This window comes from Argentina silus, assembly GCF_951799395.1.
Source record: "Argentina silus genome assembly, chromosome: 21".
Lineage (NCBI taxonomy): Eukaryota > Metazoa > Chordata > Actinopteri > Argentiniformes > Argentinidae > Argentina > Argentina silus.
In genome coordinates this window covers 8,550,665-8,574,375 of record NC_139675.1, presented here as the reverse complement: position 1 = coordinate 8,574,375, position 23,711 = coordinate 8,550,665, and the positions used below count along the sequence as shown (strand labels likewise).

The window sequence follows — 23,711 nt, the reverse complement described above, 5'->3', positions numbered from 1 at the left end:
TTCTGGAGTGCGTTTTATTTCATGAAGTGATGACACCTATCCTTCCATTTCACACCAGGTCACATGTAGAAACCAGGGGAGGCTAGTGGAGGTAGAAATCGGAGGACAGGCTCATTGTAATGTATGGACAGGAATGATACCACTCTTCATTCCATTCCATGCATTACAATTTGATTTCTATCTCCACCAGCGTCCCTTGATACAGAGGAGGCCACTTCGTACCCAATGAACATTCCTAGAAAGCCTACATGCTGTTGAGGAGTACATTTAAAGGTCCAGAAGGTAACATTCAACTTAATGATTGTTATGTTTATGCAGTTATGTAGTGATCAGGGAATGAGATCCCTTGAAAGAAATATTTCATTTACGAACGCTGTTTTGGTCCGGGAAAAGCGCTTTCTAAAACGGAGTGTCCTACCCGACACCCGGTTTGCATTCAAACATGTTGTTATTGCCAGGGGTGTTCTAGGGGAATGGACTCTGGTTGGGGGGGGGATTGTTATTATTAGGAAATTCAAATTCTGAATCTTGCCACGGTGTCCAGAGGTGGCAGATTTCCAACAAACGTGTGCCCTGCTCTGTTACAACTTTATGGCTGGTTTCCCAGACACAGATTAAGCCTGAACTTGACTAAAATGCATTTTCAATGGAGCTTTTGAATGAAATTGATGTTCTAATGTTGTCGACGGAGTATTTGGCATGTTTGCATTATGCACAGGAAACGTTTGACAAGTCCATATTTGACATCAGAGATGACATCGCTCACAAACAGACATATGTAGTATTGTCTGTGTTCTTTTGTGTTCTTCTTGTAACTGTGCTGTGTCATGTGTTGTATGGCAATTGGGAAGAGTAGTTGCTGCATGTGCAATGTTAACGGGGAACACAATTAACTACACTGAACAGACAATGAAGAGAGTGAGAGAGAACGGATAAGTTTGCTTGTTAAGATGTCCTGAAAACTCACTTTTTTATTGGATTGTTTGTTGAGTTGTCCGTCACAAGAATGAACATCACACTCATATTGTTACATCATTAGATTTGACATTGTATGCATTCTATGACATCATTCATTGCGCGAGAACTAGCGACATCATGGCAGATATTAGATTTTCTGTGCAAAAGAAAGGTTTGGGGTGGGGGGGGCTGTCGGGGAGGGAGGGAAAGAGATGGCGGCAGCAGAACAGTTTTGTCTGCTTTAAGACAGTATTTTGTTGTTGTAACTTGGTTCTGTCTGCAAGCAACAAGCTCAAACTAGCATGAAACCATCATGTCAGTCCATTATCAGGCCCTTGAGAACTGGGGTTGGAACTGGAGCCATTCTGCGAGTGCAGTATCAGGGGTGGGGGGTCAATTCCATTTCAATTCAGTCAATTCAGGGAGTAAATTGAAACTCCAAATTCCCAATTCCCTCAATGCTTCTTCAATGAGTTAAACTAAAGAATTGGAATGTCAGTTTGCTTCCTGAATTGAAACGGAATCGACCCCAACCCTGTTGCATCATTGGAGGCATCTCAACAACCTATGGTAACTTCCTTCCCTTGTCTCATCTGCTAACTAGAAACGTCCAGTTACCGAATAGTGATTCAAGTGGAGGAAAGGGACAGGAGACGAAAGGAGGAAGCCACTTTAGCCTACTGGGACGCACCCCTTCTGCTGAACGGTTTTGAACGAAGCACAGCGGTCAGTCAACGTAGCAGGTTAATCAACACAGTCCGACGTAGACACACCTCGTGGTAAAAATGAATCACAGACAAATAAATACACATCATGGACAGAAGACACACATCCATAAATAATAGTAATAATAACAACAACAACATCATCCGTAACATAAGATTTGTTTAAAAATGGTTTTAAAAGGTTGAGCGCCACCGGGAGTGTGTTGGTATGGGGGGTTATGGAGGACACCTGGAGGCCTCACTCTTCATCTGAAGGAGCATTAAACTCACAACGTCCATCTGTCTGTGTTTGTGCGGTCTTTCTATGCTGACTTTACTGATTCACTTGTAGCTGATGGTCGTTCATACATTCTCTCTCCTAGTTTATTGTCTAAGAGGGATTCTCTATGTTTGTGGGGTGGGGTGGGGTGGGGGGAGTGAGTTTTGTGATTTAAAAAAAAAAGAAAAAAAAGAAAGAAAGAAAATGGATATGGTTTATGCTTTCAGAGGCAGTCGAACTCGTGATGCGCAAATGATACTCAAACAAACAGTTGAAGTGAAAGGAATCTTGGTTCTCCCAATGTTCAGTCTGGCTTCCTCCCCCTCCTTTAACATGTGCAACATTGTAGAAACCCGTTTGAAAGGGGAAAGTCATGACCGTATCTCAAAAGTCTTTCCTTGATTCGTCACGTCGGAGGCTCCTCTAGGACCTTCTCCTCCAACGGGATTCAAGGAGGACGCGAGGAGAGAGGATGCAAGGAATCAAGTCAAGCGAGATTCAACCAAGCGAGATGTGACTGATCCCCCGCCTACTAAGATTGAGAAGTGGTTGTTTCGCATCGCTGATCTCCTTTGCTCACCACATCTCTCTCTCCTTTTCTATCTCTCACATTATCGCCATCCATCTCTTCACTATCCCTACCGAAGCTGTTACCCCAAAAAAAGAAAATCTGGGGCATTGTGTGTGTGTGTGTGTGCATGTGTGTGTGTAAACACTGTTTTCATTCGGAGAATCATTGTCACAAACACAATAAGGTTATTAAGGCATCGGGCACAGACAGAGCTATGCATTAAACCAGAGTAGAAAACAGAACACACAGAAACTATGTACACAGTCAAGTGCTACCCGCCTAGTGGTCCGCAGGGCTGGGGGGGGACTAGTATGACACAGAGAAAAAAAGACAGCGTTTTTTACGTCATAGAGGATGTACACAGGAAGTACGGAACAGTCGCCGTACGGTTCCATTCAGTCACGTTCTCTTCATCTCCTGTTCCGAGCAGTACCGGCCCAAGACCGCTGGAAGATTCTGGAAACTACTGACGAGGCAGTCCCTCTTCAGCTTATTCTGGGGTGGGGGGGCAATGGGGACTGCTGGGCTAGCGCAGGGTTTTGTTCAAGCTCAGCGCACACAACCCAGTAGCACTCCAGATTCAACTAAATCCCAGTCTTCCGACTGTGGCGTTGGTTGAACCAGGGGTGTTGGAGGTGGGCTGGAACAACAGCCTGCACATCCATGCGGCAATCTAAGACGAGAGTTGCCCACCCTGGCTCTAGGGTGAGGGGCGTGGGGTTATGGGCCAGGAGATTTTCCTGACGAGGAAAACCTCCGGGCCCAATATATGGGGTTCCGGGGGGGGGGGGGGGGGGTTATTCAGTGAGGGAGGGAAGGGGGGGGGGGGGGGGTGAGGTGTCAGTCTCAGGGTCCCTCTCCGTCCCCGTCGCGGCTGAAGTGGTACCTGACGGGGGGGCCCGGGAGGTCCTCGTCTCCATCTGCCTCGGGGGCGAAGGACACGGTCAGGTCCACGTAGCAACGCTCCACCGACGGCTTGATCAGCTTCTGCATCCTGCAGGGAGAGGAGAATCAGGAGAGAGAGTCAGGAGAATCAGGAGAGAGAGTCAGAAGAATCAGGAAAGCGAGTCAGAAGAATCAAACTGAATCAGGGAGAGTGGAGAGATTCAGAAGAATCAGAAGAGAGGAGTCAAGTCAGATTCAAGGTGATTCTAGAGAGTAGGGGAATAACATCTATTTTATTAGGAGTCATTTTATTGATTCGGTGACTCAGGAGAAAAAAGTTGAACGAGAGAGAGAGATTGTGACAGTGGTTTCTAAAAGGAGTCGTTAGGAGTCGACTCAAAACAATCATTGTTGAGGACAGTAGTGAGCAGACTTACGTTAGTTTGAGTCTCTTGTTGTGACCAGGCATCACAGGCACATACAGCATCTTCACTCCATGCACCACCATGGTGGGCTCAATCCCATACTTCTCCTGAAACATCATCAATGCAATACTATATAATCACTATACAACACTACATAATACTATACAACACAAAATAATACTATATAACCACTACACTGAACAACACTATATAAACACCATACAACACTTTATAAAAACACTATACTGTATAAAGAATATAAATTACTATATAACCCTTATAGAATACTGTATAAACACGATATAACTATATAAACATTGCTGTATTTTGGCTTTGTAGGGCAGTATATGTGCTAGCAACACAGTATCGATACATATCAATGTATTAAATACCACCCAGATATCATATGCATTGTCAGAAAATGACAGCACTCACAATATCATCATTATATCAACAAGAAAAGTACATGATGTGAAAACGTTTTATTTGCCGTAAAAGGTGTGTGTGTGTGTGTCTCACCCTCACTGCGTTGATGAAGTCAGAGAGGGTGAAATCTTCATGTCCACACACGGTCCAACGGTCCCAGATAGAGAAGGAGATGTTCTCACTGGGGAGGAGATCACTCAGAGGTTAGTAACTGAGATTAGGTGTGTGTGTGTGTGTGTGTGTGTGTATGTATGTGTGTGTATGTGTGTACCTTATCTGCGTCCTCTTGAGGGGGGCAGTCTCAGTCAGCACCATCACAGGGATGGCCAGGTTGAAGAAGCAGTTCTTAAACGATTCAAACCCGAAGCCTCCCACCACCTTGATCATCTCCAGAGCCACCTGGGTCAAAGAGGACAACCACTCACTAACAATTCACAAACGATTCACGAACAATTTACAAACCACTCACTAACAACTCTCAACAGACCCAACTCTTAACAAAGCCAACTGACTCAAACAGGAGAACCATCCACAAATGATTCACAAACAACTCTCAAAACTATTCACTTCAGCAGCAAAAAACTGACTAGAGACAAGTGTACAGTTGGTCTTCAGGCTGGAATTTTCCAGCTGCAAACACGCATAAAATGTGACACGTGTTTTTCAAGACAATAACGTTGTTCTCACCAATCCGGCAACGGCTGCTGTTGCCGTGGCAATAGCCGGGATGATCTTGCCGGCGATGCGTTTGGTTTTGAGCCGGTCGGCGACTTCGATGGCGTACATCCGAGCACGCAGCGAAGACGCCGCCGCCACAAAGTCCATGTGACCGTTGCTGTCGTCGTCCTTCTCAAACAGCATTGGGGTCATCTGCAACCTCTCTATATCACACACACACACACGTTAGAAGTGTGTGTTATTATTTTTCCTAAAACACCAGAGCTCTGATCCCCAATGAACCTTTCTACAAATGTGTGAGCGTGTGTGTGAACATGTGTGTGAGCATGTGTGTGTGAACATGTGTACCTGGTGAGACTCTGTGGGCAGCGATAGCCTCCTCCAGCTGTGCGATGGCCTCCCTCTCCTCCTCGCTGCTCACTGACAGCTTCATCTGGTCAGGCTTCTTAGCAGTCTCGTCTGTCTCTATAACCTTCACCACACACACACACACACACACACACACACACACACACACACACACACACACACACACACACACACACACACACACACACACACACACACACACACACACACACACACACACACACACACACACACACACACACACACACACACACACACACACACACACACACACAATATCAATCAACCAACCAATCAATATATCAATCCATCAGTCTCAATGAAACACATCATATTCACTATCACAGTCTGTGCACTTGAAACGTTGTCTGAAACACAGTGACATGTTTGGGAGCAGCATCCAGTGAGCAACCAGGGGAGGCCGGTGGAGGTAGAAATCGGAGGACGGGCTCATTGTAATGCATGGAATGGAATGAGGAATGATATCGCACGTGTTTGACACAATTCCTCATTCCATGCCGTGCGTTACAATGAGCCCGTCCTCCGATTTCTACCTCCACTGGCCTCCCCTGATTACAACATATCACACACCTCCCCACCACTACGGCATCACATTGACCATGGAGGTCACCTGACTACAGATGAATCCCCTGAGGCCTACCAGTCCCATTAGATCCCTGGGCTCCTACCTTCTCTGCAGGCTTGTACTCTGGAACCTTCACGTCTGAGAGAATCCTGGACACCGCCTCCTGGGACAGATCCTAGGGAGAGACACACAGGGTGTGTGTGTGTGGTGTTTGATGGTGGTGGTGTCTGGTGGCGTGTGTGGTGGTGGTGGTGTGTGTGTGTGTGTGGTGGTGGTGTGTGTGTGTGTGTGTGGTGGTGGTGTGTGTGTGTGTGTGGTGGTGGGTGTGGTGTGTGTGTGGTGTTTGATGGTGGTGGTGGTGTGTGTGGTGGTGGTGGTGGTGTGTGTGCGTGTGGTGGTGGTGTGTGTGTGCGTGTGTGTGGTGTTTGATGGTGGTGTTGTTTGATGGTGGTGGTGTGTGTGGTGGTGGGTGTGGTGTGTGTGGTGTTTGATGGTGGTGTTGTTTGATGGTGGTGGTGTGTGTGGTGGTGTGTGTGGTGTGTGTGTGTGTGTGTGGTGTGTGTGGTGTGTGTGTATGCGCAAATGTGTGTACCTTCTCTGAGTAAGGGATGTTGTAGATTCCTGCAAAGAGTCGAGCAGCGCTGACGACGAAACTGAAGTGCCTGGTGTGGAAAACAAACGGAAAGTGTGAGACGAGTGTGTGTGTGTGTGTGTGTGTGTGTGTGTGTGTGTGTGTGTGTGTGAGACAGAGGGAGGGAGGGCATATATGTAACATCCTTGGTATTGACCACACTTACAATGAGTCCTTCAAGTCAAACTCAGTAGGGGCTGGAGGTCGTTTGGGTGACTGCCAAAACAGACCTAGAAAAAACACAAGACTAGTGTCATAAAGTTGGCAGAAGGTTGTGTTGGAAAATGTGATGGGACGAGAGGTATACATGCACTCGTGTGTGTGTGTGTGTGTGTGTGTGTGTGTGTGTCTTACTGCCATCCTTTAACCTTGTGTCCAGGGGGAAGGCATGCAGCAGCTGAAGAGCCTACATGTGAAAACAAACAACACTGAAACCAACCTCCAGTACCCTGACATTGGAAGAGGTGAGGATTGGAAGGGGTAAATTCAACAGTACTTTGCTATGGTTGTATTTGTAACTATTTTCGCTTATAAATGTACTTGTTGTGTGTGTGTGTGTGTGCATAGGGAAGCAGTTACCTTTCTCTTGAAGTACTTGTCGAATTTGAGGCGGGCCATAGTGATGCAGTGTTCCCATTGGCTGGGCCGTCGGCTGAGCAGCTTGATAACCTGGAACGACCCCTCTAGAGTCTCCCTCGCCTGCATCCTCTGTCCACACACACACACACACACACACACACACACACACACACGGTCATCATCATGTGAGAGGTAAAGCTCTGTAAAAGGTACTCGTTTCAAAGTATCGTACACACACATATGCATTCTTTGAATAAATCCATTCTAGTCGGTCAGAACTGAACCCTGCTTACCTGAAGCACTGCTTCTGCTGAGGAGTGGGTCTGCCAGAACATGTTATAGATGGAAGGCTTATGGGCGAACGCACTCTCAAACTACACACAGAGGGAGATGGAGAGAGGGGGAAAGAGAGAGGGAGAGAGAGTCGTCATTACTAGAATAGAACAAGGAGAGCTTCTAGAATCCTCAGTGCTCGAATGGAACGGGGATAGATTCTAGAATCCTAGCTCTAGGAGTCCGGGACGGTTCACCTTGTCTCTGGCCCATTGGATGGTGTGCTCTATGACGGCAGGAAAAGACTTGAGGGTGCAGAACGGGATCTCCTCTTCAGGGGGGTCCCTCTGTCAGGGTCAATAAAGATTGGGAGTTCAAAACACAGCCAGCGAACACAAATATTGTCAGAGTGGGAATAGTGCTGTATGATAGCTCATTCAACTGTGACACACACACACTCACTCACACACACACTCACATGGCTATTGTAGGACTCGGTCAGGTTTGGCACAATGATCTCTGTGTGTCCTTTGGTTCCCATGGTACCAGAGTCCAGGAGAGCCTTCTGATTGGACACGCTACGACTGCAGGGGAACCAATCAGAGAGCAACAGCTCAGCCAATAACCAACAACATGTCAACGGTCACCGCGCAAACTTGTTTACATCAAAGTGTCACATGGCCATTGTTTGCGTGCTAATAAAACGTTGTGTGGACGTTGTTCACTTGCTGATAAACCCACCCCCTCCCCGCGCTCCTCGCCAACACACACACACCTGTCTACGTATCTGCGGGCCTCCACGTTGTCCAGCGCCGTGATGACCAGGTGGAGGCGGGAGTAGAAGGCATCGTTGTACACGCCCTCCGTGGCTGGACACACCTTGTTGAGGTGGGCGTCGACCTGCATCTCAGGGTTGATCTCCTGAGTCGCCCAAGCTGCTGTGGTGCTCTTAGGTTTCTGATGGGGGGGGGGGGGGGGGGGGGTGATAGAGAGAGAGAGAGAGAAAGAGAAAGAGAGTGAGGAATTAAGGAATGAAGACAGAGAGAGAGATTAAATGGAGATATGAGATATGTTGCAAGGTACTGTGTGGTGGTGATGATGATGATGATGATGATAAAATGACATTGACGATGATGACTAATACGAAGATGAAGATGATGAAGAGGAGGAGCCTCACCTGTATGTGGTGTGGTCTGAAGAGGAACTGTCTGTTGAGGTTCGACTTCTCTATGAGGTCTGGGTCTGTAATGAACACCTACAGAGGAACACAGGTCAACCAGCCACGGTTAATCTCCAGCACTGTACCAGCGTCTACAGGTGTGAACACGACGACGTTCTGCATTCAAATATATCGCCTCGTTCCCAGACGCTGCCACCAAAATGCGCGAAAGGTCTGGTTGAGCAACGCGCCAAACTTGGCCTTCATTAAGCCAATAGGAGGAGTTGTTGAAAACGGACAGTGTCACGAAGGCCAGGTTTGAGTCGTTGTTATTCCAGGCTTATATGCGCTGTGCGCAACAGCCTGGGGACGAAGTTATCTAAGATACAACGAAGGTCTGAGAAAACTCCTCTGAATCATGTCATCAGGAGGAATAAAACTATATATTTTTTAAAACCTAATTCATATAGAATTGACAGAATTGTGGAACATTGATGACAGTCACTCTGCAGCCTTCCTTCCACCCTTCCCAGAAGTCCATAATCGATCTAACATGAATGGATTGGTCCGAGCAACCTTTTCATTGCATTGCTTACACCTAGGAAGTTAAGGAAGGACAATGCATGTCAAAATCCTTCAAGCCAGAGATGGAGACTGGAGTCTCATCTGAATAACCTTTGACCCCTTACCTCTCCGGAGCTCTTAGCCAATCCCACACCCAGCAGGGCAAAGTTCTTTAGCATCTCACAGCCAATGGCACCACAGCCCACCTAGGCAGGGAGGGACAAGAGACTCAACACCTCACAGACACACACCTGGATCCTTAAGATGAAAACTCACCAATATTGTGACAAAAAGGTGATTGAAACATACTGAACACACTTCACTCTCTCTCACTCTCTTTGTTTCTGTCTCGAAACACAAAACACCAGCAGCACCAACCTCACAAACACAACTAAACACACACACACAACAATGTGTGCTCACCATGAACACCCTCAGCTTGTGCAGCTCCAGACACATGGGCTCTCCGATGCAGGCACGAAGCCCGTCGTACCGATCACCCCTACACACACACAGACAAATGTACTCACAGATGAAAACACAGTATCTGAATATGTGAATGACTGTTCATCGTGTGCGTGTGTGTGTGTGTGTGTGTGTGTGTAGACAGATCTTACCTGGGCATAAATTCCTCAGCAGAGAGAGACTGGAGCGGTCTCACTAACTCGAGAGCATCCAAATAGAACTACATACAGGTGAGAGAGAGAGAGAGAGAGAGAGAGAGAGAGAGAGAGAGAGAGATTATTCACATAAGCAGGGAATTAAAGGACAAAGGACACCCCAAAATGAGAAAAAAACATCAAATCAATCAATCAATCAATTAATCAATCAATCAGTGCATAGATCTTTGTCTGAGTGTAATGGGTTTAGGGGACGTACCCACTGCTGCAGCGGGGCGAACTTTCCCGTGAGGGCCTTGAGAACCTCCTGACTGGCCAGGCCTCCTACGGCCGCTGCTAGTGGAGCTAGAGCGCCCCCCGCAGTCCTGGAGAGGCAGCGCACCAGCTCATCATTCACTGGAGCCTGAGAGAGAGAGAGAGATGTAACTGGGTGTGTGTCCATTCGTCCATCTACCTCTTTATCCTGTCTGTCTGTCTGCCTGCCTGCCTGTGTGAGTCTTATGGAGAGGTGTAAGAGTGTAACATCCAGACACACTCACTCTGTTTCTCAATGTCTCGTTCACATCCTCAGTGAGCTTCAGCAGGACGTCAGCATCCTGCAAACACCTGGAGGAGACACCAGAGGGCGCCAGCGTCAGGAGGGCCAGATTCACTTTCATTGAGCCTTCGTACCAGAGTGCAAATTGCATCGGTTTTTATTTCAAAGAAAATTAAAACATTTAAATCAGACCAAACAAAAAAAATAAAAGGAGAAACTGAAATTAATCACAAATCAAGACAGTTTCAATTCTGTTTTTGTATGTTGTTGTTTTTTTTTTATCTCGTATTGAAAACCCTGGGGAAAAAAGGGAAAACCCTGGGGTTTTCAATGGGAAAGGAAGAGGAAAGGACAGAGGTGTGGTTCGTTACCCGATGTTGGGCAGTCTGCTGTGCTGCTCCTGGAAGGCATCCAGAGCCAACATGGCGGCGTGGATCTGGAGTGGGGCCTGAGGGGAACATTCACAAGGGGAAAAAAGGGAAACTGTCAGAGCCGGCTCGCTTGCACAACAGACACACCTGAGAGGTGAACTCTGACCTCTCACCTCTGGTTTGCTGAAGTCAGGGGTCAGGACCTGCGGCTCACACAGCTGTCTCTCCATCGTCTCCTGTAGAGTGCGCACACACACACACACACACACACACAATCAGAAAGTCCATGACATGAATTAACTCAAAACATGATTCAACATTATGAGCCTCTACAGGTTGGCATGGTTAGATAAAGTTCGAGAGCATTGCCTAAAAATGCAAGGCCATGTCTATTATTCCTAATTAGGTCCCATCCATCTAAATCAATCAAACTGTTTTTAATGCTGCAGCTGACTGGGAATCTGACTCGTGTTTCTGGTTTGTTTGTGTTGTTGTGGCCGTGGCTGGGTGACTTACGAAGTTGTATGTCCTGGGGGTTTTCACCAGGAGGAAGAAGCCACCGTGGGCGTACGGCTGCAGACACGATGTGTCTCCTATGGCAAAACTGTGAGGAGAGAGGACTGGACCCCACACACACACACACACACACACACACACACACACACACACACACACACAGTATTACAGAGCTGCATTTTTTATAAATAACAGGGCCAGTCGTGTTGTAAAGGTGTCAGAAGCATGTCATATCAAGTGGAATCTGTTGTTAGTATGTTGTAAGCGTGTTCAGCATGTGGAACGTGTGTGTGTGTGTGTGGTAAGCGTGTAGTAAGCGTGTGGTACCTGTGATCTGCCGTGCGGTGCCGTTGAGCTCGTCCATGCCGTGGACCTCTCTGAAGAGCACGCTCTGGCCTGTCTGCAGGCCGTGGGTCCGGCTGTCCATGCAGGTCACCACCCCGGGGTTCCCCTGGGGTCAGAAGACACAGAGAGGGTCAGAGGTCACACAGGGCCAGGTGAGGACGCAGCTTTAGGGACCATCATAACTCCATTGGTTCCCCTGGTCCCCAGACTAACTGAATCAAGCACAGCTCAACTGTTTGACCCAGTTCTTGACCCTGTTCTTGACCCAGTTCCTGACCCAGTTCCTGACCCAGTTCTGGCAGAAGGCCTCACCTGAGTGATGCTCTGGATGAACATCTCCTTGGCTTCCTCTCCTGTGGGGTCCGACACCTCAAAGTCCTCCCCGAAGTCACAGAACACGCGCACGCAGATCCCGTACGCGTCACAGCCGATGAACTGCAGGGGGCACCGTGACATCACAGTTACACACCGTCACCCACCAGCTGCTTAAGTGTGAAATGATTCACGACTTGAAACATCGTCTAAAATGCGGGCTAAAAGTGTCCACAAACAAACATAAACACATTTCACCCGCATCAGTGGAGGCAGAAATCGGCTTCACGTTGTGTTTGATATCTTTCCTCATTCCATTCCGTGCATTCCAATGAGCCCTCCTCCGATTTCTACCTCCCGCCAGCCTCCCCTGGTCAACACATCATGGGACTTGTGTGTTTGATTCTTACCCTGATAGGAGGTTGCTGTGAGTGGCAGAAGTGGTTCACCCTCTTCTGCACATTCAGTGGGGCTTGGGTCAGAATTACACACTGGTACTGCTTGAGGAAGCCCAGGTCTGTGCTCTCGTCCAGACTAGAGGAGGACGTGTCCACATGGACGTAAGGGTTCAACTCCGCCACCCGGGGGTGGACCGCCTCCACCCTGAGAGAGAGAGGGAGGGAGGGAGAGAGAGGGGGATGGAGAGTTGGAGGAGGGCCCAACAGAGAGAAATAAAGATCAGGAGGAAGCATGAAATGAGGAAGCATGAGGAAGGATAATTTCTGAAAGGTGAAACCAATATGTCCACAAATCCCATCAAATAAAAGCTGACAATCTCTACTTTAATCTCGTAGCAATTGTGTCGAGCCAAAAGAAGGGAACATGCTTCACTGTCCCAATACTTAGGCACGACACTGTACATCTCAATCAACGTGGCGTTTGGAACGCAGGTTGAACATCGAAGAGGAGATCCTACAGACTCTGATGGAGTCACACAGCGCGGGCATGTTGGAGGTCTGTTTACCAGCACCTACCTCCTCCTCTGGCTCATGACGTCCTCTTCGTGGATGAAGAAGTTACATCCCAGGTCCCAGGTCTCACACTGCTTCGTGTCATGTAGGGTCACAGCCTACGGAGGAGGAGGAGGAACACACACACACACACACACAGTGTCACTGTGCTATGCTTAGTGCATTTCTCGGTTTTGAAAGATGTGATCACACACACACAAAAACTGATGGACGTGAACACAACAACTAAAAGGCTTACCTTGACCCCTGCTAGGACTATATTCTTAGCTGTGAAACACAGACACATTGATCAGAGACAGACTCCCAATGGCTCTGATGTGATGCATGCACTGACTGCAAGGTTACAATGCCAACCAATTGTAATGTAAAGTCATGCTGTGAAATGACATCATGTAATGTAATACCATGTGCAGTTACGCTGTGTAATATAATGTCATGGAATGCTGTGATGCAATGTCATGTCATGGTGTGTGATGTAATGTTATGTCATGTTATGACGTGATGTGTCATGTCATGTCATGATGTGTGATGTCATGTCATGTCATGTGATGTAGTAGCTGTTGTACACCAGATTCCCACCACCTACCGATCTCCACTCCGAGTCCTCCCAGTCCACTGAGGAAGACTGAAGACTGGGCCATCTGCTGCATAGCACTGTCTCCCAGGACATACCTCTGGCGGCTGCAGAGGGAGAGTGAAAGAGTGAGGGAGAGAGAGTGGGGGAGATGAGCAGGGAGAGAGAGAGAGTGATGGAGATGAGCAGGGAGAGAAGCACAGAGGGAAGGCGGAGGGATAGAGAGGCACAGAGATGGACAGCGGGACAAAGGAAAAGAGGTGGAGAGGGGAGGATGAGGGGGTGAGAGAGGTGAGAGAGAAGAGAGTGGGAGACAGAGGTAGAAATCAATTATCATGAGTCAGAATACTGTAGCTATAGCATTATCAGTATTGCAAAGATCAGTTTTAATATATGAACTATTACTGTGTGGGTATGTTACTAAGAACAAAGCAAGAGTGACAGCCAGGTGATGTTCCAGGGAACTCACCTGTACAGAGAGTCGTCAATCTCCATGGAGTCTGCAGCCATGTCGGGAGGGGAAGAGGGGGGGAAAACTCACTGATCCAAGGAACGACTGTATCTTTGGAGAGAAATATGCAGGAGGAGACGGATGAGACAAGGACTTCTGACACACCTCATACTTCTGAATACTGTGGACCAGGGGTGGCCACAATAGCTGCAGCTTTGGTTGAAACCAAGCAGTACCAGACCGGACCCAACTAATCAAAATCTTAAAAGGCATAGTTCACCCAAATTTAACCCAAAATAGTGACTGTTTCCCCCAGATGTTTCTTTAGGTGGGGTGAGGTGAATCCACATTCAGGGTTGCCATTACTACTGTAACATTTACTATTACTGAGTTCTATGTAAGCCAAAAGGTATGTTAAGAAAGGGGGCCCACCCCACCTATTTAATGGTACGGGAAACACTGACTAGTCACTGACTGATAAGTGTTGAATGAGGCATAGAAATAGAATGAGCAGAACTGACACGTTCCCTCAGACAATGGCGATGGCAATTTGGCTAGCATGTCCATTCTACCCATTCTATTTCTATGGAATCAGATGTGTTACTGCTTGGCTGGAAGGAAAGCTACCCCTGCTCTGCCCTGGGGACTATCCTCGCATTTAAGAGATAAAACATGTCTGCAGGCTTGTACACATGACATGGCAACACACACTGCAGCTTGGAACTTCGACAGCAACGCAAGACATCACCTCACTGATGCAGTCATGCAATATCTGATGACATGCACACAAACGACAGTGAATTTGATACAGATTCGTATCTGCAGCTACGCTAACGTCAGATACTTGTGCAAAAGTTGTCTGTCCAGTGTAGAACTAGAATAGGCTTGCTGTCTGGACCAGCTAACCTATCAGTATCTGGTCATGCACCATCATGCCAAATGTATTTCCTAGCTAGCTGGCTAGATGGGCTAGCTTTCTGGTCCCACTCTGTAATTCATCTGTGACACAACGTTTGCTAGCTAGATAGTAACTTCAATATCATGTTTAAAAAGGTATCTTAACAACCTCTCAATGCCCTGTCTTGGCTGGCTATGTATATGCTCAGACATCTATCTGGCTAGACTGCTTACTCATAGCCAGCAAGACGGGCCTCCTATATAAACGATTAGCCGTTGGCTAGGCTATCTTGTTAGCTAGCTGCTACTGCTACCTGGTGCCGGGCAGGCGCTGAAACACCCTCCATAAACTTGATAAAAGCGATGACGCAACGAACACAAATGTCCAAACGGTAGCAGAGGTGGTTGTGTATGATCATATTTCGCTGAAATCCTAAAATGCGTAATTGTATGTGTTTAAAACGAATCTGAAACTGTTCCGTTACCTGTCAGTGTGCGCCAGAAGCATCGAGTTGTTGAAGCGAATGAATGGCTGTGAGTGGTTAAAACCCGTCGAGCTGTTCCGGGTTACCCTCGTTATATGACGAGTTGTCAAACGTGTCACAACAATTTATTTGATTGGAGGGGGATTAATCTATAACAATTTACATAACCTCTGGATTCATTACATTTCCATTGTATATGTATGGCATTGAGCGAGTTACAGCAAATACATTTGTTTCAGTAAGTGAATCATCTATCCATTAGTCATCATAAGATAAAGTTATCAATGCTCAGACCAGGGGCCATTGGCAGTCACAATGGTAGAAGAAGTTTTTATTTATTTATTTTTTATTAACAGGACAGAAACTTATACAGGGGGGTGAAGAGGTCTCTAGGGTTAGGGTTAGGGCTAGTACAGGGGGGTAGTGGGGGTGAAGAGATCTTCAGGAGGGATAGTGACAGGATTAATAGTAATAGGATTAATGTGACAACAACTTTTGTTGTTATTTTGTCATATATCGACTTCAATCTACTTTTAGATCAGTGGTTCCAATGTATTCATAGATGACCAATAAGCTTTAACTTGAAATGATATCAAACACAGTTTGACCATGTATGTGTGTGAATGCATACAGCGTGGTATTCAAGTATATGTGGTATGCAAATATTTGGGTGGTTTGAGGGCAGTCAAAGACCATATTCAACTCAGTACTAAAAAGGCTATCGCTTACCTCTTGTGCTGTATGCAGTTTTTCGCAGGAGATAATAAAGACAGAGCAGCACTGCATGGGACTAACATTCACCTGTGTCAAAGTGCAGGCTTTGTTGATATTACATGACCATCTAACAAAATCAACAAGTAGACAATTAATTTGATGTGTACATGTTTCATAACTGTATGTCGGGTCATTGAACACACTGGCCTAGACTATACTATAAAAGAGACCCACGCTGTTCAAACTGACAAAGTTCGTCTGCCTAGTAAAACATTTACAACAGACAAACTCATTGAAGGGTGATGGGGGATGTTTGTGTGTTCTGAAGTGTGGGCCACAGTTATTATTTTCAACAGTCTAGGTTACTTATAAAGCAAAGCAGGATCAAACTTGATATGTGTGTGTGTGTGTGTGTGTGTGTGTGTGTGTGTGTGTGTGTGTGTGTGCGTGCGTGCGTGCGTGCGTTGGTGCGTGCGTGCCAGTGTGAACAGTACAGTACAGTAGTATCATTATCATTACCATACCATGCTTATCGTTATCATTGCAGCTCATTGACTCACAATTCAATTTTGGTCAAAAGTGCTATTGTTTTCTTTTAAGACAAAATAATCACTTTATCTACTACCTTTTTCAATCCTCCCTCCATCCATATTGGTCAAACGGCAAACCCCCCTCGGTACCTCCCCCCTGAGCTTCTGCCAAAAATAACAACCCTACACACTTTCACACACCGGGAGAACGTGGCTCAAGTTTGAAGTCCCTGCCTTCTAAACGATTTCTGTGTGTCCCGTTCCTGCCAGCGGACTTTTCCTCTTCTCGGCGATGTGGTGCAGTCGCGTGGCTCTGCGTCGGCTCCAGCGGATTGCCGTTGCTCCGTTGAACGTTACCGGGCGTCTAACGGGCGCAGTGCAGAGAGAAATGTCGACCCTGCCGCGGGTGTATGTCACCCGACAGATCCCACCGGATGGGTTGAAGATTCTCCGGGAGTCAGGACAGTGAGTGTCTGAATATCAAACACAATAATTGCCAAATATATATATTTATATGTATATATATGTTCTGAAATTAAATGTCATTATTAATCTACCAAAATACGTTTCATTAGTTTATGTAGGGAGGGGTCTATACTTTTTGGGGCATTTATGAAGCCCCATAGATAACGTTCTAATGCAAACTCCTGTAAATGTTGATGTTTGGGAAAAGGTTCATCATTGACTTCGGAAAGGGTTGCCAATGTTTGCCTTGACCAGATAAGATAGGGACCATCAGCGCACTCTACACCTCCCCCTCGCCCTCCCCCTCCCCCTCCACTCTCTCAACTTAACTCTCTGCCCCCCGCCCTCCTCCCCTAAAGGGACTCTCCTGACCAGCATCCTATTGTCAATAGTCAAAATCTAAAACTGACCCTTACTTTAACGGGCGCTTCCACTGTTGGTGATGTCTACGTACTCAAACTGTCTTTTGGTTTGTATTGTATTGAACTGTGTGAAAGAAATCTAGTTTCTATAAGAGGTTAGCTAAATGTGAAATGTTGATTTCCCAGAGTACAGTTTGAGCTATGGGACTCTGATGACCTCTCCGTGCCCCGGAAGGAGTTGCTCCAAAAGGTCAAAGGGGTCGACGGCCTGCTCTGCGTGCTCACAGAGAAGATCGATACAGAGCTATTGGATGCCGCAGGTCAGTTGACTGTCCATATGCACATCGCCATTGGCTAATCTCTGACAGACAGGATGTGGGGAGCATTTATTCACAATATGTCATTTGTGCGTGTGTGTGTGTGTGTTTGTGTGTTTGTGTGTTTGTGTGTGTGTGCTCCTATAGGTCCAAACCTTAAAGTCGTGAGCACCATGTCAGTGGGCTTTGACCATCTCTCATTGGAGGAGCTGAAGAAAAGGTCAGTGACCTCTGACCTCTGTCTGTCTCCCTGCTGCCAGTCAGATACCTGTATCCCTTCAATATGAGAGAGAGGCTAGAGAGGATCATGCTCCAGGTGACAGTCAGTCTGTTGTCTTGCATCCCTGCTATCTATTTTCAATTTTTCAAGGTTATAAGTGTCTATGTTTGTCTGTGTGTGTGTGTGTGTGTGTCTGTCTGTCTGTCTGTCTGTGTGTGTGTGTGTGTGTGTGTGTGTGTGTGTGTGTGTGTACATTCAGGGGGATCCGAGTAGGATACACCCCAGACGTTCTGACGGATTCGGTGGCTGAGCTGACCATCGCTCTGCTGCTCACCACCTCCAGGAGACTCATAGAGGCTACACATGAGGCCAAGAAGTAATGTTACTGCACACACACACACACACAGACACACACACACACACACACAGACACACACACACACACACACAGAAATGCAGAGAGACAAACATATAACTCAAACATATTTTGAATTGACTGCATTTGCCTGTATTCATTGTGTGTGTGTGTGTGTGTGTGTGTGTGTGTGTGTGTGTGTGTGTGTGATCCCTGTCTGTCCTTGTTCCTCCTCAGTGGTGGCTGGGGTACGTGGAGGACTCTGTGGCTGTGTGGGTATGAGCTCGCCAACAGCACCGTGGGCATTTTCGGCCTGGGGAGGATAGGTGAGGCTCCAACGCACTCTCTCCTGCCAAATACTGCACCTAATGCACCTCATTCACCACTCCCTGATAAGAGACTAATCAGTATCGGTGGAGGCTGGTGGAGGTAGAAATTGGAGGACGGGCTCATTGTAAGGCATTGAACGGAATGAGGAATGGTATCAAACGCGTATGATTTCTACCTCCACCAGCCTCCCTGATCAATATTTACATTTTACATTTACAGTTTTGACATTTAGCAGACGCCTTTATCCAAAGCGACTTATAACAAATACATTTGTCTAAGTAAGTGAATCATCTATCCATCAGTCATCATAAGAAAAAGAAATCTATGCTAGGACCAGGGGTCATCAGCAGTCACAATGGTAGAAAAAGGAAGAATTATTAATGAATTAATTTATGAATTATTATTATTTTTTAATTTGTTTACAGTAGAGAAACTGTACAGGGGGGTAGTGGGGATGAAGAGGTCTTTAGGAGGGACAGTTAAGATGGGTCTTCAATCTACGGCGGAAGATAGGTAGTGACTGCAGTCCTGACAGCAGTGGGAAGCTCGTTCCACCAGCGGGGCGCCAAGACAGTGAAAACCTGTGACTTAGTAGTGCGACTGCTGCATCCACATAGAGGCAATATACTCTCTGATGCTAAACAGCGTTAACTAAGCCAACTGTCAAATCAAAGCCTTTTCTCAGTTGTTAGGAACATGATTCCTTGTGTCCTCTCCTCCAATGCTTTTTGAGGACAAAGCGATGGAGGAGAGGACACAAGGAATACACAATATGTAAGGGAAGGAACCTAGATCTTCTCCTCCGAAGCGTTTCCAGGAGGACGCGAGTGGAGGACGGAGAGGACGCAAGGAGTCGTGTTCCTAACACTGGAGAAAAGGCTATGAGGTTACTGTTTTTGTTTCTATTCTATATTGTAATCGTGTGTGTGTGTGTGTGTGTGTGTCTGTGTGTGTGTCTGACAGGGGTGGCCATCGCCGAGCGTCTGAAGCCCTTCAAGGTGAAGAGGTTCATCTACACAGACGTGGCGCCCAGACCAGAACTCGCCAAAATGATAAACGCAGAATACGGTCAGTACTACAGTTAGGGCTGCTAGGAGGGGTTCTAGTTTACTAACCTATAGTTAACTAACCCTAGGAAAGGAAGGAGAGATTCATATCATACTGTAGAGCAGGTGAGGCTGGTGGAGGTAGAATTTGGAGGACAGGCTCACTGGAATGCATGGAATGGCATTCCTCATACCATTCCTCATTCTGTTCCATGCATTACAATGAGCCCGTCCTCCGACTTCTACCTCCACCAGCCTCCCCTGTACTTCCTAAAGCTACTGATAGGGGCCAGATTTACAAGCTTTTCACCAGAGAAAACTCAGTATGACTAAATCTTGGCCTGTCTGATTGACTGACAGACTGTCTTGATAAAGGTCACAGAGCGAAATGAGTTTGTGGGAGTACACACGAGTTATCAGTAAATATTGGCGTGTCGTGGCTGGCCTTCACCAGTGAGTATCCATTTTATTTCTCTCATTCTTTCTCTCCTCTCTCTCTCTCTCTCTCTTTCTCTGTAGTATCTGCGGATGAGTTGGCCAAGCAGTCAGACTTCCTGACCATGTGTTGTGCTCTCACACCGGAAACAAAGGAAATCTGCAACCGGGACTTCTTCTCCAAGATGAAGGACACCTCTATCTTCATCAACACCAGCAGGTGATGAGGGATACACACACAGATACACTCGCGCACACACAGGTACACACACGCGCGCGCACACACACACACACACACACACACACACGCATACAGGCAGACATACACTTACACAAACCCCTAACCCTTGACTTGTGTGTGTGTGTGTGTGTGTATGTGTCAGAGGAGGGGTGGTGAACCAGGAGGATCTATATGAGGCTCTCTCCACTGGTCAGATTGCTGGAGCTGGACTGGACGTCACCGTCCCCGAGCCCCTGTCCACCAGCCATCCCCTCTTCACACTCAAAAACTGTGGTAAGTTTGTCTGGCCACCAGAGATTGGTCCCTCAACAAACCAATTAAGTGTGTCCTCGGCATCAGCGGTCCTGTATTTGAGGAATTTGAAAGTAGTTTCTGATTGTGTTTAGACCCTCTGCATCTGCAAAAAAAGTCAGCTACGGAGGTCATCTTAACCGAAATATATCTAATAGACACGATGAGACATAATCCAATGGGGGGGGTTGAATGCTGCAACTGGTGTTTGCTTGCTAGACTGTGTACTAAAACTTATAATTATAATTTTCTCAAAAACATTGTCAACGACAAGGTACAATTCTTGCTGTAGAGGTTTGAGTTGTTAGGTATTTTTTGCTCTGCTCAGCACTATTTCCACACGCAAATTGGGGACCTTGGTCTCTGTTCCTTCACTCTTCTCTCTCTGCAGTGATCCTTCCTCATATCGCCAGTGCCTCCTACTTCACCCGTAACAACATGTCCGCCCTGGCAGCCAATAACCTGCTGCTTGGCCTAAGGGGAGAGCCAATGATCAAAGAGCTGAAGCTGTAGTGACCAATCACCTACCTCAGAACCTGAGAGGAGGACCAATGACCATCACAGAACTGTTACTATACTGTAAACACAGAGACAAACAAGAACATGTGTTCCCATTCTCTCAATCGCTGTTGTCTTCTTTCTTTTGTGACCTCTGATCGACCTCTGAACCTTTTGACTAGTTTGTTGACATTCCGAACTGGTTCAAATGAGGATTAGAGTTCATTGTTTGCAGGTCAGGCATGTCCCCTTAGTCACTTCCATTGGGTGGGGTTCCTTCTGAGAAAAGGAGACATGTTCTTCCTGAATAACTGATACACATCATAAACACTTTAACTCAACATGACTCTAACTTAGTGTCCCGCAATTTCTAAAAACATTTGTAATAATGACAAAGAACAACAATAAACAAGGAACATTTTAAATCTTTTAATTCAGTCTATACAACTGAAATGATATGTCCTCCATTATTTTATTAGTTTATTTTCAACAAAGAAAAACAAAAACATTTAGTCCTTTCATGGTTACATGTACAGAAAAAAAAAGAGAAGAAATCCTTCACTTTTGGCATCTCAATAAAGCCCAGCTTTTCAAGCCAGAGGGCATAAGGCAGTAACTTTCTTCATCAATTTCAACAACCTTTAGTTTTTCTATTTAGGCCTATAACATTTGTTGTTTTGGCATATTCACACAGGTCCATTCGTATAAATATGTCAGACAGTGCACTTCGAAAGATTCACATAAAAAAACAACTGTTTACACAACAGCCACAGAAAACAGCACCATGGAAACATGATCAGGTCACAGTGTGAGAAATGGAAGCCATTTTGGATCTTCTTTTCTTTCTTTTTTTTTTTAAACAGGGTTCCTCATGTCCGTCAAGGGTACCGACATAACATGCGCGTTACTACCAACACAAAGTATCCATAAAGGTGTCTTCCTCAACGCAAACGTAATACTACAGACAGTCTGCAGTTGTAGAATGGAAACAGTAGAATAGCTTATCTTTACGGTTACAAATTCCCACTGGGCAAATAGCTCGCCAGGTAAAATAAAGGACAGAATCTAAATCAAAAGGAAACCTCCTCAACTCGACTCTTACTGAACGGACAGATAGGAACAGTGTGAAGACTTGTTAAGGTGCCCAACCAGGGAATGGAAGCAATGATGACATCATCAGTCTGAGACACCAGCACAGTGCAGAAGACACGCTACAGCGAGACAAAAAAACCGAACAAATAAACAAACACAAGAACACACATTCTGACTCTTCCGTCCACGAAACCAGAACTACAGAACTGCACCGAAAGACAGGTCCAAAAGGAAACAGATTCACAGAGGTCAACATTCCTATTAGCGGTATTTAAGTATTTTTTTGGTTAATAGGATTTTAAAAACAAAAAAGAGCTTAGTCTAATGACTATGATGTTACAGGTTGTAAGATGTACAAAAGATGAGGTTTAAAAAGCACAGATACAGTACCAAACTGTTACACCACATCTAGCTCATTTCCGTTACTCTTTTTTTTAAATGTTATTCTCCTTGTGGAGAAAAGCATTGAAGCCATAAAAATGTGCAATATTTACATTTCCAATATATTTGCCTGTCGTGTGGGGATACAGCGTGTGTTGGAGGATGGCTTTCCAGGAGAGGCTGGTGGAGGTAGAAATTGGAGGACGGGCTCATTGCAACGCATAGAATGGAATGAGGAATGGTATTCCATTCTATATGTTACAATCCTCCGATTTCTAACTCCGCCAGCCTCCTCTGTTAGACACGGTCCCTCTATATCTCTACAGTCTCATGATAATGACTATGAGCCTATTCCTCTCAATTGAGCTCCTCTCTGTACATATCCCTCAGCCCTTTTACAATACACACACACACACACACACACACACACACACACACACACACACACACACACACACACACACACACACACACACACACACACACACACACACACACACACACACACACACACACACACACACACACACACACGATGAGCCTTGTGCGCAAAAAATCTCTCTGCCATCTTTTCCAGAACGTCTTCATTGCTACATCTTCGTTTGCCACACTCCAAGAGAAGCATTTAAGATTCTAGAACTGCGGAACAGTGATTGGAGGATGGGGGAGAGGGCGAGAGGCAGTGAGCAAACAGTCTGCCCACCCCCATTTCTCAGTTTCGAGACATCAGAGAGACATCTCGAAACTGTCCTATTCAGAAGGTGCTCAGAGTAACGGCATATGGACTTCATGTGTCAAAAAGTAATCCCTCGTTGATTTTGACTTCTGGGATGAGAACGGATTCCCCCTCCCTTCTCTGTGGACCTCTTTTCACTTCCTGAAACAACGCGTCCAACGCTTCCAACCTTTTTCAGGAATGTTCACACGAGAGAAATCAAGAAAGAGAGAGAGGCGGGGCCAGAACACATCCAACACCACTCCTCCCTGTTCTGAAGGGAACACGACTCAGGGGAGGCTGGTGGAGGTAGAAATCGGAGGACTGGCTCATTGTAATGCATGGAACAGAATCAGAAATAGTACCAAACACCATTCCTCAAACCGTTCCATGCATTACAATGAGCCTGTTCTCCGATTTCTACCTCCATGTTTGATACCATTCCTCATTCCATGCATTATAATGAGCCAGTCCTCCAATTTCTACATCCACCAGCCTCTCCTGGAACACGTTAAAACAGACACTCAGTTGGGGATTTGAGCTTCTTCTTGC

The 23,711-nt window shown here is 46.3% G+C and overlaps 2 protein-coding genes across 2 annotated transcripts; one reads left to right on the top strand and one right to left on the bottom strand.

Annotated features, from left to right (window-relative positions):
- Positions 1 to 933: 933 nt before the first annotated feature.
- Positions 934 to 13,884, bottom strand: uba6 (ubiquitin like modifier activating enzyme 6). The gene is made up of 31 exons (XM_083693272.1): positions 13,804 to 13,884; positions 13,347 to 13,441; positions 12,999 to 13,027; positions 12,764 to 12,858; positions 12,200 to 12,392; positions 11,790 to 11,912; positions 11,460 to 11,583; positions 11,133 to 11,236; positions 10,790 to 10,852; positions 10,617 to 10,693; positions 10,247 to 10,313; positions 9,967 to 10,110; positions 9,705 to 9,772; positions 9,511 to 9,589; positions 9,213 to 9,293; positions 8,542 to 8,619; positions 8,140 to 8,321; positions 7,843 to 7,948; positions 7,622 to 7,711; positions 7,385 to 7,465; positions 7,092 to 7,220; positions 6,867 to 6,918; positions 6,679 to 6,742; positions 6,474 to 6,543; positions 5,985 to 6,056; positions 5,275 to 5,398; positions 4,936 to 5,129; positions 4,520 to 4,647; positions 4,342 to 4,429; positions 3,835 to 3,929; positions 934 to 3,506 (listed from the first exon to the last, which is right to left on the bottom strand). Exons 1-31 carry the CDS (start codon positions 13,842 to 13,844, stop codon positions 3,359 to 3,361), a joined length of 3,084 nt encoding a protein of 1,027 aa, XP_083549398.1. The 5' UTR covers positions 13,845 to 13,884; the 3' UTR covers positions 934 to 3,358.
- Positions 13,885 to 16,618: 2,734 nt separating this feature from the next.
- grhprb (glyoxylate reductase/hydroxypyruvate reductase b) lies at positions 16,619 to 21,084 on the top strand. Its single transcript, XM_083693297.1, has 9 exons — positions 16,619 to 16,876; positions 17,425 to 17,558; positions 17,703 to 17,775; positions 18,035 to 18,151; positions 18,368 to 18,456; positions 19,424 to 19,528; positions 20,026 to 20,161; positions 20,325 to 20,455; positions 20,865 to 21,084. Exons 1-9 carry the CDS (start codon positions 16,704 to 16,706, stop codon positions 20,984 to 20,986), a joined length of 1,080 nt encoding a protein of 359 aa, XP_083549423.1. The 5' UTR covers positions 16,619 to 16,703; the 3' UTR covers positions 20,987 to 21,084.
- The last annotated feature ends 2,627 nt before the right edge of the window (positions 21,085 to 23,711 follow it).

Bases quoted from the DNA above. Each gene is read 5' to 3' on its own strand.
- uba6 (XM_083693272.1), bottom strand. From the start codon at position 13,844: ATGGCTGCAGACTCCATGGAGATTGACGACTCTCTGTACAG. The intron at 12,393-12,763 runs GTAGGTGCTGGT...TCTCTCTCTCAG, and splicing joins GTCATGAGCCAGAGGAGGAG to GGTGGAGGCGGTCCACCCCC. The intron at 11,237-11,459 runs GTACCACACGCT...TGTGGGGTCCAG, and splicing joins CACCGCACGGCAGATCACAG to TCCTCTCTCCTCACAGTTTT.
- grhprb (XM_083693297.1), top strand. From the start codon at position 16,704: ATGTGGTGCAGTCGCGTGGCTCTGCGTCGGCTCCAGCGGATTGCCGTT. The intron at 20,162-20,324 runs GTGATGAGGGAT...TGTATGTGTCAG, and splicing joins ATCTTCATCAACACCAGCAG to AGGAGGGGTGGTGAACCAGG. The intron at 20,456-20,864 runs GTAAGTTTGTCT...CTCTCTCTGCAG, and splicing joins CTTCACACTCAAAAACTGTG to TGATCCTTCCTCATATCGCC.